General features: G+C 39.3%; 1 protein-coding gene and 1 pseudogene across 1 annotated transcript; one reads left to right on the plus strand and one right to left on the minus strand.

Annotated features, from left to right (window-relative positions):
* Positions 1-273: 273 nt before the first annotated feature.
* On the minus strand, positions 274-1,251 carry LOC127292399 (uncharacterized). Its single transcript, XM_051321784.2, has one exon. The coding sequence runs from the start codon at positions 1,125-1,127 to the stop codon at positions 540-542; it is 588 nt and encodes a 195-aa protein (XP_051177744.1). The 5' UTR covers positions 1,128-1,251; the 3' UTR covers positions 274-539.
* A 4,667-nt stretch (positions 1,252-5,918) lies between these two features.
* On the plus strand, positions 5,919-10,420 carry LOC127346747 (protein FAR1-RELATED SEQUENCE 11-like; annotated as a pseudogene).
* Positions 10,421-18,146: the final 7,726 nt, after the last annotated feature.

Raw genomic sequence — 18,146 nt, forward strand, 5'->3', positions numbered from 1 at the left:
TAGCAATTGTCTGAATTGAATAATATCAGAAAGTGCCAGGATATCGTTTTCAATTTCAAATTCAAGCAGACACCAGGCATGCAGGGGCTAGAAGATCGCTGATACAGCAGCATGTACGCAGGGGAGTTGGCTTCTGTCCCTCCTACATGAATTTTCTTTTCTATTTCTTCAATGCTGATAATATTGCAGAAACTTGAGGAATTTACGGTACGATATGACAATGTGCAGAGTAGACGAAAGCTCCATGTAGACAGTGGCCAAGATTGACATATGTAGGTTGGAACTTCCAGATAAACATTGATTTGACAAACAAACAAAGCCACGGAAGACAATTAGGCAGTGCTATAAGTACTAGTAACACAAGAAGAAGACACGCATATATACATGCTGATACACATTCAGAGGAACCTCAGTTGCAATCTTACTGCACTCTCATCGCACACACACATAGTCTCAGCATAACAAAATTCAGCGGAAGCATCAAGTGTATGTAGGTGGAGCTACAGCTACACCTACAGAGCTAGTCGATCCGAATCTAGTTAGCGGGTGAAGGCGTAGAAGACGATGCCAATGTAGATGAGCATGGCAGTGGGCACGAGCGTGACGAGCGGGATGACGGCGCCCCACGCCGCGGAGCCGCCGGCGCCGCACCCAAGGCGGCCGAGCTTGACCTGCACCACGTTGACGAGGGCCATCATGAGGAACCCACAGCCGCACACGGAGCCCACCGCCGACGAGAGGATCCCCACCCGGAGCGCCGCCCGGTTGATCTTGGCGGTCCAGCTGACGGCGGATCCGGATCCGGCGGCGGCGTGGCGGTAGTGCGGGAAGGTGCGGACGATCTGCTTGAGGCAGAGCGCGACGAGGCTGGAGAAGAGGAAGCAGGCGAAGGCGAGGACGTGGAAGGTGACGAGGTCGGACTCGATGCGGTCCCCCGCGGCGCAGGCGCCCAGCCGGTCGGCGCCGTCGGCGAGGCCGGGCCCGTCGGAGGAGGGGCGCCAGGCCAGGCCGAGGAAGGCGGCGAGCGTGAAGAGGGAGTTCACGTTCACGATGCCGTCTAGGGCCGTGACCTGGATGCTTGTTCCCCGGCCGCCGCCGCTGCCGGCGGCGGTGTCGCCGTGCTCCATGGCTTGGTTGGGAGGATCTGGGCGTTTGTGGATCGGACAGCGGGCTGGTGGGTGAGCGCGTGACTTGAGCTGGTAGTGGTACAAAGTAAACTAGCAAGGGATAAAGCGTGGTAACACAGTTTTTTTTCTCTTTTTTTTTCCCTACCAGCCTTCAGTTTGATTGAGGGCGGATACAGAGTGCAAGAAATGTGGATGGAAGGGAGATGCTTTTCTGCGAGCATATTGATTTGTTTCTAGCATTGTAAGCATCTGGTCCAGATGGTAACTATTTTAATTCATGCATGATTTTTGCTGATCTGAATATACCTCTATGCCCAGCGGGTCGCAGCAGCCCTAACAAGTAAAAACAAGAAGAAGTAATCCACTACTTGGGAATGGCACGATTGCTACTTTCAGTGTTAGTCACTGATATCGGGTGGCTGCATTTAGAAATGCACAACTGGAGCTTAGCATTTAGGCACTTGATTTGTTAGTGTGCATACACACTGGATTTTAATAGCTTTTGACAATAGCTTAGCCTGTCCATTTCAAGCAATAACCCCTTGCGTAGCAAGTGTTGCGAGATTGGTAATAATGTGTAATTGGTTCTGTCTGAATTCTGAAGCAAGTGTTGAGAGATTGAGTGCCTGTCTTGGTTCTCGGTTATGCCTGCAAGTTTTCACTCCAACAACTTGGCTTTTCCCAGCTGAAAGCTGAACTGATCATGCATGAGATTTTGGTATTATCTCTCAACTTCTTATCAGAGCACAAGGATATTTGCCATCTGCGCAACCTGAACTACAACACATAAATTGCAACCTAGTTTTGTATATTGATCGATCGATGCAAGTTGCATACATGTCGCTACTGATTGGTAAGAAATCCACTGTTCATTGGATGAAAGCATGATTGTCATGCATAAAGGGCAAACCATGTATTAATGCTACCGATGCAGGGTCTTAGCTTCATATTTGTTTAGAGAGGTTCTCCAATGATAAGATGCATGTTTACACAGCTTGACAGAGGAGAGATGATTCGGAACCTGTCTATGTTTTTGTTGTTTTTGTAGTATTCTTTTGACAGAGGAGAGATGATTTTTTAGCGTGCTTACACAGTGGATTTTAATAGCTTCTGACAATAGCTGAGCCTGTCCATGCATGAGATTTTGGTATTATCTCTCAACTTGTTATCAGAGCAAAAGGGTATTTGCCATCTGCGCAACCTGAACTACAACACATAAATTACAACCTAATTTTGTAGATTGATCAATCAATGCAAGTTGCATACATGTCGCTACTGATTCGTAAGAAATCGACTGTTCATTGGGTGAAACCATTGTCAAACCATGTATTAATGCTACTGATGCAGGGTCTTAGCTTCATATTTATGTAGAGAGGCTCTCCAATGTTAACATGCATGTTTACACAGCTTGACAGACGAGAGATGATTCAGAACCTCTCTGTTGTATTTTTTTGGCATAATATATTTCATAATTTTAGAAGATGTGAAAAATAAAATGTTTACGTTAGTGGGTCAGTTGTAACTCCGAATAATACCCTATCACCTCTATCAAGTCCTGGTAATTTAAGGCGTTCAAATTTCATCAAATATTTATACTGTCCATCTTTTTTTTTACATATATTTACTTTCTGAAATGGACATGACCTTTCAGCCAACTATAATTGTTCTTGCTATGTTATCTGGGCTTTCATAATGTTGTTTATTTAGCATACTGGTCTTAATCAGTAGTACTACTCCATGATGTACCTGCATTCTGTATCCTAAATTCCTGGTTTAGATAAGTTGTCTGATGTGCTTCTTTTTCTGGCTGCGATTGATTGTGTATGCGGTTCAGACAACTTCACTTACTTTAAGCTTCTTTGGTAATATTCCTTGTGTATATCTGCTACTATGGAACGTTGTAACTTGTATTTGTCAGTGTCCAAATTACTGGTAGTAGAATGCAGCCCTGAGTATCCAAGTTATTTGAACAGCAGCTACAATTAGGATCAGTACCATCATCTTGACGAATTAAAGTTATAGCAACCATAGTCATGCATAAATCATTCTGATCCCCAACTATGATACTGTCCTAATGAGAGTTATTGGAATTGGCTCACAGATCTTCAGTCTTGATTATTTTTATTATTATCCTGATGATAGTGCCTTGTTTAGCCTTGAACCTAGGTTATGCTGGTGGTTTCAACCATTGAACCATGGTATAAGGAGACTGCCAGGAGTCAAAATATCAGAACCTCAGGTAGTAAGTCAGTGGCACTCGTTGAGACTGACAAATCTATATCAGAAAGGTAACTAAGTTTGAAGGTAGCTAAGTTTTCCAATTTACAGGTCGACTCATATTTGTTCATCGACTTCAGCTCCTACTATGGATCCAAGGTAGAAGGTTTTGGCACTATCAAGGACTCTGACCCTCTGCATGTTCCTGCTAGAGAAGGCACAGGTAAACTTTTACTGATTTTGTATACGTAGATCTACATATGTTCCTTGAAAAAGATCAGGAGGTATCTCTTTTGTAATTGCATTACAGGTTTCCGGTCCTGCATTTTTTTTTCGAGAGCACGCGCAAAACGTGCCTTATCTTTATAGAAGAGAAAAGAGTGCGAAAATACAAGAACAACACCATGGCGCTGCGAACCCACACACACGCCACCCGCCCTCCGCCTAGGCCTACTCTCTCGCTATTTTTATCCTCCCTCCCCTCCGGCCCTGCATTTGGAGATGATAAGACCAGTGTTTGATTTGGTGAAAGCTGATGTTAGCAGGATTGGACCCTTGACAGGTCGAGGAGAAAAGCCTGGAGAACTTCACCTTATTCAAAAACCACTGCATTTGTTGGTAATGAGGGTACATTCTTTTGAGAGTGAGATGGATGTGGCTTAGACGCACGGACCCGGCGAGACCCTGGCAAGGTCTACCCGGGCTGAAGGATCCTTTGGGGGAGGGCGTGTTCCGGAGCATGGCGCACTTCAGCGTGGGTGATGGACGGCTGACCTACTTCTGGAGAGATAGATGGATCAGTGGGTACACAGCGGAGGAGCTAGCGCCAGAGGTCTTTGCCAAGGTCACCACTAGAAGGAAGAACACTAGGTTAGTGGCGGAGGCTCTGCAAGGGGATGTTTGGATTGATGACATTGCAGGAGAGATGACGGTTGAGCTATGGGGACAATGTCTAATTCTGTGGGAGGCGGTAGAGACCGTGGAGAGAGACACTTCCAGACCTGACCAAATCTCCTGGAAAGGCGCGGAGTCTGGAGAATACACGGCTAAATGCACCTACGAGATGCTCTGCCATGGGAATGTGCGGTGGAGTATGAACACACCGGTTTGGGGATCTTTTGCACCCATGAAATGCAAGATCTTCATATGGTTGGCCTTGAAATACCGCTTGTGGACTTCGGACAGGAGAGCGAGGCACGGGCTACAGGAGCATCCGGATGCATGCTACACATGCCTTCAAGATGAGGACAGCGTTGATCACATCTTTACCCTCTGCCCCTATGCGAGACAGGTTTGGTGCAAAGTGCTGCAAAGCACCGAGCTGCAGATCGCCGACCCTGGAGCCTCAGGCAATCTACAGAGATGGTGGACAGAGGCCCGCAAGCGAGTGAGGAGGATTGACAGGAAGCGTTTCGACTCCTTGGTCATCAGCACGACATGGACGCTATGGAAGCAGCGAAACGCTAGAGCTTTCGGGAACGAGAGGGAGCAGAAGTCGGTGGACCTAATGGCGGGGCAGATTAGAGATGTTTTCCACCTTTGGGAGAGCGCCAAGAGAGGAGGGAGGCTAGGTACTGCGAGAGAGTAGGCCTAGGCGGAGGGTGCTGTGTGTGTGTGTGTTCGCAGCGCTAAGGTGCTGTTCCTGTAATTTGACATTCTCTTTTCCTTCTATAAAGATAAGGCACGTTTCCCGCGTGCTCTCAAAAAAAAAAAAGATATCTACCAAAACAAAGCAGCTCATTGCGGACGGTGGGAACCAGCTACTAAGCAGTGCCTTTTTCTGCACCACTATCAGAACGCCTAGGACTCGGCTCCAGTTTTGACACTGTATTGCTTACAGTAGCGTGATTCTTCTTAATCCTGATACCTTATGAGTGGTGTTGTCAGACATATATTTTAAGGAAGTCTTTAACGCTCAGTCGACTGAGACATAAGTTATATCTCAGTCAACTGACGTCATCTTTCTTGTATTTGTATTTCTTTGTCTTGGGGGACTTTGTTGGACCAGAGTTGTTCCATATTATCGGGCCAATTTTTGTTATTGTGCTTCTTCAGAAACAAAAACCCAACTTGAAGCGTACGAAATCAACAACTCCCAGATCTCTCTCGATCATCAGAAAGCAGGATAAAAATTACAAAAATGCCCCTGACGATTACGAGAAGCAGGAAATAACGCAACGCAACCACTCCCAGATTCGTTTTCCTTTCTTCCACCTCCAGCTAAACTACAGGAAGAACAATGGATCAAGGGATCTGACAGAGGGGAAGAGTTCTTGAAGAAATTGGAACAATGGATCAAGAGAATCAGGCTTACCATGGTAAATCTCTCTCGGTCTGTCTTTCTGGCCAAACTCTGACGACCAGTAAACCTTGCTCAGCCCCTTTCCCCCAAAAATCTTGCTAAAACCTGATTCATCATTGGTCAGTTCTTGAAGAAACCGAACCAACCTTGGTAAAACCTGATGCATCAAGAACAAAAAGAGGGCAAAAACCTTGCTCATCCCTTTCCCCAAAAAAATTGCTAAAATGTGATGCATCCTTGGTCAGTTCTTGAAATTTCATTAACTGCTAATAGCTGACATCTTAAATTTCATTTGCAACAGATTCGAATTTGGAGGTTGATTTCATAATAGGAACCCAGGTAAACAGCACAAAAATGGCTTCAAATTTTATAAAAACAAATTTGTATCAAAGATCATATACTGAGTTAAAAAATCCAACACTGCATACATTTTCAGATACCCAAGTACCCGTACCTGGAGGATGGAGGAAGCAGTAGCAAGAATTATAGCAACTTCTGCCCGAATCAGGTACCTCTTCTCTGAATGAACTTATGCATGTACCTGCATCATACCTGCAAAAATACAGTATCAAAGATCATATAATCGAGTACGTGCATTCAAAATCTGATATCATGTAATCTGATAGTTCAGACTCGATGGTCGTAAGTATGCAAAATCTACATGTTCGTCCTGAGCATGGCTCCTTGCCCAAAAACCAACCTTGCTAAAACTACATATGTCTGACCAAATGCAAGCATGTACATATCCAAAAAAATCTCCTCTACAGGCTACTATGGTTATGATGAAATAATTATACCTCACATTTGCATGTTGTACACTTATTACAAGCGAAAAAAATGGCCGTATATATATCTCCCACCAAATGCAAGCATCTACTTATCCACCCAAAAATGCGTTTGCACTTCTTCAGACGGAAGTATTTGCACATAACAAAATATACTGAGCCTTACCAGCAGTATAAAAAGAAAGAAAGCATGCAAATGTAAGGTATACTGACCTTAAACAACAAGTGATCTAATGTTATTTTGTTAAGAAGCACCAGACTAAAAACGCAAAAATCTGTTTACTTCTGGTATTTATTCCAAGACTATATAAGTAGTAATTTGTTGTGGCACAGTATTTTTAATTTCTAGCATATAAGTTGTTTACTTCTGCATTAATTGTCAAGACTATATTGGAAGTATATGACTGTTATTTTTCCATGCAGAATAAAATTGAAGCTCACACAGCAAGCTATACTTTGAACAGCAACTATGTTAATATGCAGGTAAGTTTGATTTACTTTCTGAACTATATATCAAAACATGAATTACAACTCAAAAATTGTCGACTTACTGTTGCTTACATATGTTTTAATGAACTTGATGTTTAGACTAAGACACCACCATGGACATATGACTACAACTCAAAGGAAGCTGAACAAGGTGACCTTGAAGATCGCTATGCTGTAAGTTGTTCCATACTAACTTTAGTACATAATTATATGATCATAAAAAAACATTGAAATATGGGATAATGGGATGACAGATGGATTAATGACTTATTTGAAACTAAAAATGCAGATATCCTTATCACAAGGTAATGGTATGTCCTTCACGGAAATGTTGTTGTCTGTCGAAGCACCATCAACATCACAGGTAAGAAGCAACATACATAGCGTAGGGAAAATGTTTTAATAAGAAAGTTCTTGGTTGTTTAAACTGACTATTATTGTAAAAATATAAATTTGCAGAGCTATTTACAAAGCAATTTCAATGGAATGGAAGAGGGAATGGGTTCAGAGGTAAAAAAAAATAACTGTGACTACAAATTAGCTGTGGATTATCTTTAGCTGCATATTATAGTTAACCAAAAATTAAAAAAATGTGCAGAACAAGACATTTATGATAACTGGCAGATATGCAAGTTCCCAGTCAACGCTCCTAGATGTACAAGAAGAAGAAGAAGCTTATGAGCAACCAGTATTTGGTCATGAAGATGAAGAATTAGCTGAAGATGAGACAAATATTGGAAATGAAGATGTGCCGAATTATGGTTCAGATAGCTACTACAATTGGCAATTCAATGACAATGAAAATCTGAATAATGATCCAGTACATAATGAGAAGCACATTCCAAAGGAAAATAACAGTTTCGACACTGAAACTCACAATAATGAAGATGGTGAAGAAGCAGCTATGGAGATGCCTGAAGGAGTGGAGCAGCTAACTCAAGAAGATATCCGTATTTTCCTTGAAAATGAAAGTGTTGTTGCAGCATTACAAGCTAGTCAGGAAGTTACTGGGCATCATGCTCCACACTTAAACATGGTATTTAACACTGAAGAGGAAGCCTACAAATTTTACAATGAATATGCTTCAATTTGTGTATTCTCTGTGAAGAAAGCGGGAAACTACAAAGGCAAAAATATTGGAAATGCTATTGGCACGAGAAGAACTTACACATGCAGTAAGTTTGGCAAAGTAGTTGCACCTGAGGTAATTGAGGAAAGGAAGAAGAAGAGACAAGAGAGAAACCAACAGAAAGCTGGTTCTGGACCGCCACCTAAAACAAGAAAAGGAAGAAGAAATGTAAATCCTGTTTCAGGTTGCAAAGCCAAAATGGTGGTTACACTAAAAGGAGACAAGTGGGTTGTGACAAACCTAGAGTTGCACCACAACCATGAGTTAAGCCGCCCTGGTGAGAACAAATTCCTGGCATCCCATGGACATATGACTGATCAAGAGAAGCTCTTCATTCGCACTTTCACTTCTGTGAAGCTTCCAGCACGAAAGATAATGGTAATACTCACATACCTGCGAGGAGGAAAGCCAAAGAATGTTCCTTACAACAAGAAATATGTGAGCAATTTCATGACTGCAATCAGATTAGAAGACAACACAAATGATATGATGAAAGTTCTATCTTATTTTAGGCAGAGGCAAGATGAAGATCCAAGGTTCTACTATAATTTTGATCTTGGAGAAGGGAACAAGGTCAAATGCATTTTTTGGTCTGATGGATTTTCTCGACACATGTATGACTTATACGGAGATTGCCTTAGCTTCGACACAACATTCAAGACTAACAAGTATAACCTCCCATTTGCTCCTTTTGTCGGAGTGACAGGACATGGCCACAACTGCCTATTTGCTTGTGCAATAATCAATAATGAACAAGCAAGTACCTTTGAGTGGCTATTCGAGGAATTCCTCATATGTATGGGAGGGAAGCATCCTGCAACAATTATCACAGATCAAGATGCTGCAATGGCAAAAGCAATAAATGAAGTTTTCAAACAAACTTGTCATAGAAACTACTTCTTCCATATCAAGAGAAAGTCGGAAAGAGAAGTGTGGAGGAAGCTTTAGTAAAATACCAAACCTTCATGCAGATTTCTCTGATATTCTGCGCAACTCACTGACTATAGCTGAATTTGAGCATTTGTGGCCAGAGATGATTTCCAGATAAAATGTTGGACACCTGAAATACTTGAAAATTATGTGGGAAAATAGAAAGAAGTTTGTCCTCGTTTACTTCAAGCATGACTTCTTACCTTTCATTCACTCAACTGCTAGAAGTGAGGGCACTAATGCAATCTTCAAAGATAATGTGGGGTCTACATATAGTGTTATCAGCTTCTTGGGTGAGTACCAGAAAATATCTGAAAACATAGAGGAATTGGAAAGAGAACAAGATTCAGTAACAAGGATAACAGAGCTGGACTATTGGGTGCGTAGCGAGATAGAACTTCAAGCTGGTCGCATGTACAACCGGAAAATATTCTATCGATTCCAAAAACAATAATGTTCACAACAAAATTGCATGTTCAGGAGGTTCGAAAGTTTGTCAGGTATGAGGTCTACAAGACACCTATGCTACAACTGCAAGATTTCAGGTCCAGAAAGTACCTTGTTTCTGTAAACCTACAAGCAGAAGAATTCGCCTGCATATGCTGCAAGTTTGAGAAGGAAGGCATAATATGTGCACATATAGTGAGGGTCCTCATCCACCTTAACTTGTCAGAGCTTCCTGAAAAGTATTACATCAGTAGGTGGAGGCCAAAAGATAGAAAATACATGAGAGATAAGCAGTCCATCCCAATAGATCTAACAACAAGTAACAAACATCTGAGATACTGCATGCTATCTAGGAAATTTTGCAATATTGCCTCTGAAGGAGCTGTGACTGAAAGGAAATACTTGTTCTTGCTGGATGAAATCAAAAGGATAGAGGACAGACTAGATGAAATGACTCAAGAAGATGAAACTGCGGAATTCTAGAAAAGAGAAAAGGGCAAACAACCATGTGCAACCAGTGAACAGCAAAAAACAAGTGAACAACAACATAAAGATGGTTTCCCTGATAACCTACAAGATCCTGATGTTGTTCCTTCGAAAGGACGTCCAGAAACTTCTAAACGACAAAGGACATTCGTTGAAGAATTGATGTCAAAAAATCAAATTACATGCAGCCACTGTGGTTCACATCAACATAACATTTCTACATGTACAATGAGGCACATACCCAAGTCATTTTTTGAGAAAAGTGTCAAAACCAGCAACAAGAAGACAGCGGGTAAAAACAAAACATTAGCTAAAAAAGAGCAGTTATAAAGTATTTCCTATGTTTATAATGTTTAGAAACTAATACCTAGAGAATTTTCATTTTGTTGCAGGTAAAGCTGATGCTGAGAATACAACAAAGAAGCAAACACAAAAGAGAAACAAGGCGAAATCAACAGGCAACATGAAAAAGACATCGTCAAAAAGCCAGGGGAAAACATGCCTCTAAAAACCAAACTGGAGATTTGTGTGAAAAAGATTCTAGCTATTTATTGATGTTGTGAAATAGATTCTAAACAATGAATCTGAGATACTGGAGCAAATAAATGTAATAGTACTAGTCATACCTGCAAAAAAGCTTCTGCATTTCTTCTCTGAGTTAGATTCTGATATGTCTTCTGCATTTCTTAACAAAAGCTTGTCATACATGTCTTTACTTATGAAAAGTGAAAATATGCAGTTGTCATGGTACTTATAGAAAATGACAGAAAAGCAACCAGAGCATGTTTCCGCATATCCAGAAAAAATTCAAACAACAAAGATAATGTGAATGCCAAAACATATAAAGCACACCAAGAACATAACTATTTGAATAAAAAAGAAGACATTCATAACACTCGAAAAAACAAAGACACTAAAACGTTGTTCTCCGATAACACTCAAAAGGTCTGAGATAACATGCCATGTTCTCCGATAATAGGGCGACAGTACTTATATACACATCTCTTTGAATTTACATAAGAGAAAGAACAAACTACAAATCATTAACTATTTCGAGCACTGTGGTAGTCACTTTGGGAGTATATTCACAGCTTATGCAGCAACTTTGTTTGAAGTTCACCATTTTCATGTCTTCTTTTGATATTCTTCTCCTGACAATAACAAAAACACAATAAATTTAGTTCTGAGAAAAATCATTAGCAAACAATTGTAATATTGACCTAAAAATATAGCACTATACCTATGAAGAAAACTAAAAAAAAAAATGAATTAGTGCTAGGAGGAACTAGACACTAAATGATATAGTAGAAGCAGGATCTCGGCGTGAGAATTCCAGAAATTCGCTCCTGACAGGATTCGAACTCTGGTCGTTGGGATGCGCCACTGCGACCTCAACCACTGGGCTATGCCCACGTCCTCACCTATGAAGAAAACTGAACGGCTATTTTTTTTTGCATCATTCTCAACATTGTAGTCGCACATAAAGATGTCATGAGCATATTTCATACGAAAGGCCGTGATGTCCAAATGAGAAAATGAGCACTGAGCAGGATTTCTAGCAATAAAGAGTTCCAGATACTTCATGTTGAAAATTCCACAATCATTTCTGCGGCAAAGACAGACAAAAGAAAGGCAAGATGAATAGAAGCACAACATCTAAAAATGCATAAAGGAATCGAAGAAAGTGCCACGGGAAGAAACAATGCATACCCATTCCTTTGCTTAGGTACATTTGGATATGCTACTCCAAAACTGTTGAAGTCCAACTTCTTTAGCCCGGCCTCGTTCCAGGTTGCCTTGAAGTTTTTAATCTGTTTCATGCATAAAAACATTGATAGCTAGTATTACTAGCAAGAGGCGAAATTCAAGAAAGGATTACAAAAAGGAACTACAGAAGAAATTTGTTATTACCAGCAAGTTTGCAACTTTCTTCTGGTAACTAGTTTCTTGAGAATAATATGAATCTAGGAATATGAAGTTGCGATATTTGATGTCAACCATGAACACGAACCAATGATCATCAAACACACTAGGGAAATACAGCCGCAGCATATAAAATACAAAATTAGATAAACTAGAATAATAGAAACAACAGATAATGAATTTTGGGATCATAGAAGAACAAAAAAAATACCCCATCTGACAAGTGCAATGATCTGGCTTTATTTGATAAGGTGAATGATTCTACTGCTTTCTGTTTCCAAATTATCCTAGTTTCTTCATTTTTCCATTTTTCAAGAAGATAATCCTGTTTAAGAGATAGAAAACTGAAACATAAATGATTTACTCGTGTACAAGTAAACTGAACAACAGATACTAGTTTCAGCAAATAGACTTACCGAAGTAGTATTGAAGAAGAAATGCTTGTTAGATTTTCTAGGATGCTTGTCTTTGAATAATTTGCGACATAATGCATTCATTAGCCAAGCCTCAACCCAACCGTTCACTTTCATTGAGTTTCATAACTGCAACATGGATACTCTAATATTATCAATGTTAATTGCCCATATCCTGCAAGACTTTAAAAATCAAAGTAACTTGTTTAAAGACTGCAAACTCAATAAAAAATAAAAAAGTATTACAGAAATAAACTTACAAGCTATGAGGTTCTACATCACACAGAGAAGTGACAGCTTCCCAAATTTTTTGCTGAAAAGGTTGTACTGCCACTGCGGGGCTTGGGTTGACATCAAAAGCTGAACATATGTACTTGCTGCGTTGTGGTATTCGTTGCGGAAGCACATTTTGTTTCCCATGCCATGAGGAACTCCCAAGTGACAAGCTAGTATTATACAACTTTCTTCTTCATCATTCATAGTATTGCAGTTCTCTTTGAATGATTTTTCACCCAAAATCTGAAGCTCTGGTGATGATGACTCCTGAATTACAAAATTAAACAACATAAGTACATACTAAATTGCAAAAAGTGCAACTACGAAAAGCTATAGTCGTGACTCAGTTGCAAGTGTGGTTGCAACTCGAGAATTCATAGGTTGCGAGTCATTTTGAAACTTAACAGAGATAATAGGGAGTTGTAAGTAATTTTGAAACTGACATAACACTCATTTTTGAGTTCCTACTGGAAAAAGTATTGGAACTTGAGTTCAACCAGTATTCCAACTTGGTATGCAAAAATGATAAAAAGGACTTGCAACTATGCTTGAAACTGGCATATTATTTGACAAACCCCCTTGATAAAGCACTAAGTTTATAGATGCCAATCTGAGTTGCGATTAAGGTTGCAAGTAATATATAAAATACGGACAATTACGACACGAGTTGCAATTGAGATAAAGTATTGGAACCTATGATTCGATAGGATTTTATTGAAAAGAATCCTAAAAATACTTCATTGGATGGGATGGTGGAGAAACCAAAAAATTGTCTTATTTTGGTAAAGGTTTTAAATTAACAAAATAAGAGATGCCTTGTCAAATAGGCTACCTGCAAATATATAAAACTATCAGTTGCAACATGGGTTGCAACTGGCTTATTTTGGCATTTGCAACTCAGATTGAAACTATGCAACCTGAGTTTATAGATACCAATCCAAGTGGTGACTAAGGTTGCAAGTTAAATACGTACACTTGCGACTGTGATATATAAACCTGTCAAATAAATAAGTCTATATGCGATATATAAATCAGTCAGTTGCGACATGGGTTGCAACTGGGTTATTTTTGCAGTTGCGACTCAGGTTGCAACTACGCAGATTAGTCTTGCACTTTCAACTCATGTTGGAAAAGACTAAAAATAAAATAATGGTGTTACTAAAAAATGGCAATGATAATAAAAATAGAAGACATGTATTTGATCATGCGCATACCTTGCCAAAGTTGTTCAACATTTGCCTGACATGACTCTTGCTCATCGAGCTGGAATCACAATTCTGATTCCCTTCAAAAATTCTACGGCCAACAATTGAAGCTCTGTTGTAGCTCTGCATTATTATAGCAGGAAAAGAAAGGAAAAAAGCAAGAATATATCAAAAATCACTATTATCTTTAAAAAAGAAAATAAATAAATTAGAATAGTTAGAATAAAAGAAAGTACAAGAATCTCACAGGTGTTGATTTATATGAAGTGTCATGTTGATCCAGAGAATCTATATATCTGTCATGTGTTTCTGGCGAAACCTAGAAACAAGAGAAAAAGAGCAAAAGTAAATACTTAGAAAAACAAAATTTGCTCCATCCAAAACTAATATTTAAAGAACAAAAGTAAAAAAACAACTTACAAGATCTATAAAATCATGACCCAATTTGGATGGCCATCTTGGGGAGTTGGTAAGACCAGTAACACTAGGCTGATTTTGTGCACATTGAATGGTAGTGTCACATTTGGAAGTGTCAATTCTCTGATGAAAAAAATAATATAATTTAAAACAACATAAATAGGAGACAACAATTAATACAAGTTAACTGAAAAAAATCTGGAAGTAGATTGGCACCTCTGGTGTACTATCTATCTTGGTAACAGAATGAGTGTCAGTTTGTTTGATTGAACATGTGCTGCTCAAATTCTTCTTGCAGTTCAATATAGCTAACTGTGAATTTGCAGAATGATGAGAAAAATATATTACAAAACAGATAAAAATGTAAGAAAAACAGACTTAAAAATGATAAAAATGGCTATACAAATTTACCTCAATCTGCTTGTTATATGTGTAATCATTCATACCAATTGGACGATACAATTCAGGCTCTTGAATTGATTTGCCCATGTCATCCTCATCTTCTAACAACCTAAATGATATTCCAGTGTCATTCCAATAGTATTTGTGTCGTGCAATCTCTAGATATTCTCCTCTATTCTCTGCAAAATATATGTTTCGGTATAAGCATTCAGAGCAATGATAAAAACCTAATGATATATGAAGTAAAATCAATTAAACAAATGGTTTTTAGCTAATAAAAAACAAGAATAAAAAAACAGTACCAAAGTTCTGAATATTGAGAGCATCAACATCCATTGATCTGCCTGCATCTTTTTGTTCCTGGTTTTCTTGAAGGATGCCACAATGTTTTAGTTGGTGTGGAGTGTGCTGTAATTATAATAAAAGAAGTATGCTGTTAATGACGCCACACAAATTTCATAGACAAAAAAAAGTACAAATCCAATTCTAGAGCACTTATTTAATAATAAAAACATTAAAACTGGGTGTTGAGATGGTATGAATGGCATAGTAATGTCCTCCTATGGGAAAGCAACAACAACATGGGACAAAAACAAAGTGAAAAAGAGCCAGCACGGGGAAAGAGTCTTTCCACGAGAGCTTGAATTGACAATTCCTAGTGTGAATATTAAACAGACAAGTTGATACTGAAACAGTGTAGAAACTACCAAATTTTAGTGTAAAATAAGTCGTGGGATTGTATAATTTTACCTGGTCAATATTCGTTGTGTTGAATCCATTGAATTCTTCTTGTTCTTGTTCAATACATTTTTGATTCAAATCCATCTTTACTGACATTAATGAACAAAAACAAAGAAAAAGTGGATTAAGAAAAACTTCATGAAAAAACAAAATGATATTATCAGTAACTGATTAAAAAATAAATTGAAAATAACTATTGAAGATTTGCAATCTACCTTCTTTTACACCAACTTTTTGAGTGAGTCTGTTAACTTGTCGAGAAGATAAATCATCATCAATTGATGCTCTCTGTGAATTAATATTTGCGGGCAGCATATATCCAAGACTTGCTGAGTGGACAGGTTGGGACACAATATTTGCATTTCCAGGTATATCCTTCATAGATATAAGAGAAAACAATCAAAAAGGAGAGTATATAAGAGACACTCCAAAAAAAAAATGCTTTGAACTAGTTTTCATTTGCCATTCTACCTTGAATGGTACATTATGTTCCTCCAAACTCATGTTGGCTGTTTGGGAATTACTTGAATGCTGTGAAGTATTATTCAATACTATTCGTCTCCTTTTCCTATGATATAAAGCACCCTCTATACAGAACCAAACAGATAAAAAATGATGTTACTATTAACAGATAAAAATGAAGTTATTATTTACAGGAATCAATGATCAAAAAAAAGAAAGAATACATGATAAAAATGCTAATTAGAAATGACAAAAAAATTACCATCGCTAGCTAGTTCTTGGTCACTAGATGGCAACTTTTTAGTAGTGCGAGAATCTATTGCAGTTTTGTCAGAACCATCATCGGAACAATCTAACTTCAAAGTATCCTAGGATCCAAAGTTATTTGATTCAAAAGCTTGAACCACTTTAACAACTTTCTCTTGAGCTTTCATACAAAAACTATTTCCTTCATCTTTCATGATACTTATGAATGAAGAAGAAATATCTTCCTTCAACCGAAGAAAAGAAAATGTACCAACAATTCAGAAAAGTTATAAAAAAAAGAAAAAGGACATTTATATAGTAATATAAACTACTGTGCTATGGGTACCTTGTTGTTAACAAGACCACCAAGAGCTGCATGTAACGACTGCTTCATAATTTCATTGGACCATACAAACTCACTTGTACTGTTGGTGTTTGTTGAGTAACATGTTTCAGATATATCCTTGATCTAAAGAAATGATATAAAAGGTTATTATACCTGATAAAACATAAGCATTACTGATAATAGAATAATGAGAAAAAAAGAAAAGAGATGACTTACTGGATATGCGACGTATTTTCCATTAGTGCCAATGAACATGTCACCGAAGACTTTAATTAAATTTCCTTTCCAGATTCTGATCCTTGGCAGTGTTGACAGTATATGAATTGGACTGAAATCCACGAAATCAAGACAACGAATCTGGAAAAACCAAACCTAAATTAGTTATCAAAAAAATAGAAACTAACAAACTAAGTGGTTCATAGCAAACTAACATTCAGGAGGAGAACCATGGATGTGCTGAGGACAACATCCCTCCTTTTGATGGCGCCGAGAAAATCTTTCGCCGCCGCTCCTGGGACGCAGAGGCTACTGAAGAGGAAAAGGCGTCGACAGAAACCTTGATGGCCCGCATCCACGAGTTGCAAAATACTCGCGGCAAAGAGCTGTCGGGTATCCAAATCACGGCTTATTTTCTTAGGACTAGAGTGCAGCCGCTTCAGGCTCGCAAATACCCTCTCTGGAAATATGCTGGCGACAAGGACACAGATCGGCTGTCGGTGGATTTGGAGGTCAAGGACTTAGAAAAACTTGTCCGAAAAATCTCGTCTCTCAGCAAAAAAGATCCTGCCCCTTCTTCTTGCCGTGTAAAACCATTCAGCGCCGCCAATCCACTTCCCGAGGTAATCTTTGTCGGTTGTTTTGTTATTGCGTTGCTATCTTTTTTGTAACTCCTTTTCTGATATCTTCCCCTACTTTATTTTTGTTTTGCACAGAACCATCCAGACCTTGTCTCGCTTCCTCCTCTTCCTGAAGGTGGAGCAGTCGAGGAAAGGGCCATTGTCACTGATGACAACCAAGAGGCCCCCTCTTTTGTGAATGAACCCGTGGATTCTCTGAAATCTGCGGGATCTTCTGAAAAAGATGCTGCCTCCGAAGGCACTGCGTCAGCACTATCTCCTCCTCCTGCTGTTTCTCCAAAGAACAAAAGGAAGAGGAATGATGTCGAAGATTCCGGCACCACCAAAGCCGAAAAAGTTGATCCTTCACGTCAGAAGGCAACTTATGATCCATATCTCGAATCCCTCGTCAGCTCGTAAGTCACTTTGATTTCCCCTTATTTCTGTACTCGATTTTTTTTGTCTTATCTTGCTTTTTATGCTGTCGATCTTTAATCACAGTGATGATGAGGAAGAAGTACCAACTCTTGACGTGGCTCCTCGAACGAGCACGTCACATACTTTAATTGTTTCGGAGACGCCAGTTGAGGGAGAAGAATCCTCGCCTCCTCAACAAAACGTCGTCACCACCACTCCTCCTTCAAGCCCTCTTGCTCCTTCACCAAAAAGGACAAGGGTGGAAATGGTCGTGGAGCCTACCCCTCAGTTGGGTAGCTCCTCTAATCCGCTCTTAGATGATGTAAGTTTTTAACTTTCTTGCCAGTATCTATATTTCCTCTGTTTGCGTCTTTATGCCTTCATATTTTTCTCGTACCGATGTTTTCTTTTCTATTCTTCTTTGACAGCCCATGATCAAAGAGCTTGTTCGCATTGGATCTCAATTCATTGGATACCGTGAGTATGCCAGCAGGACTGAAGGTAATAACTTTTTTGCTGCCATTGTTTCTAACTTCTTGCTCCTGTTTTT

The sequence above is a fragment of the Lolium perenne genome, chromosome 4 (assembly GCF_019359855.2).
Source record: "Lolium perenne isolate Kyuss_39 chromosome 4, Kyuss_2.0, whole genome shotgun sequence".
Lineage (NCBI taxonomy): Eukaryota > Viridiplantae > Streptophyta > Magnoliopsida > Poales > Poaceae > Lolium > Lolium perenne.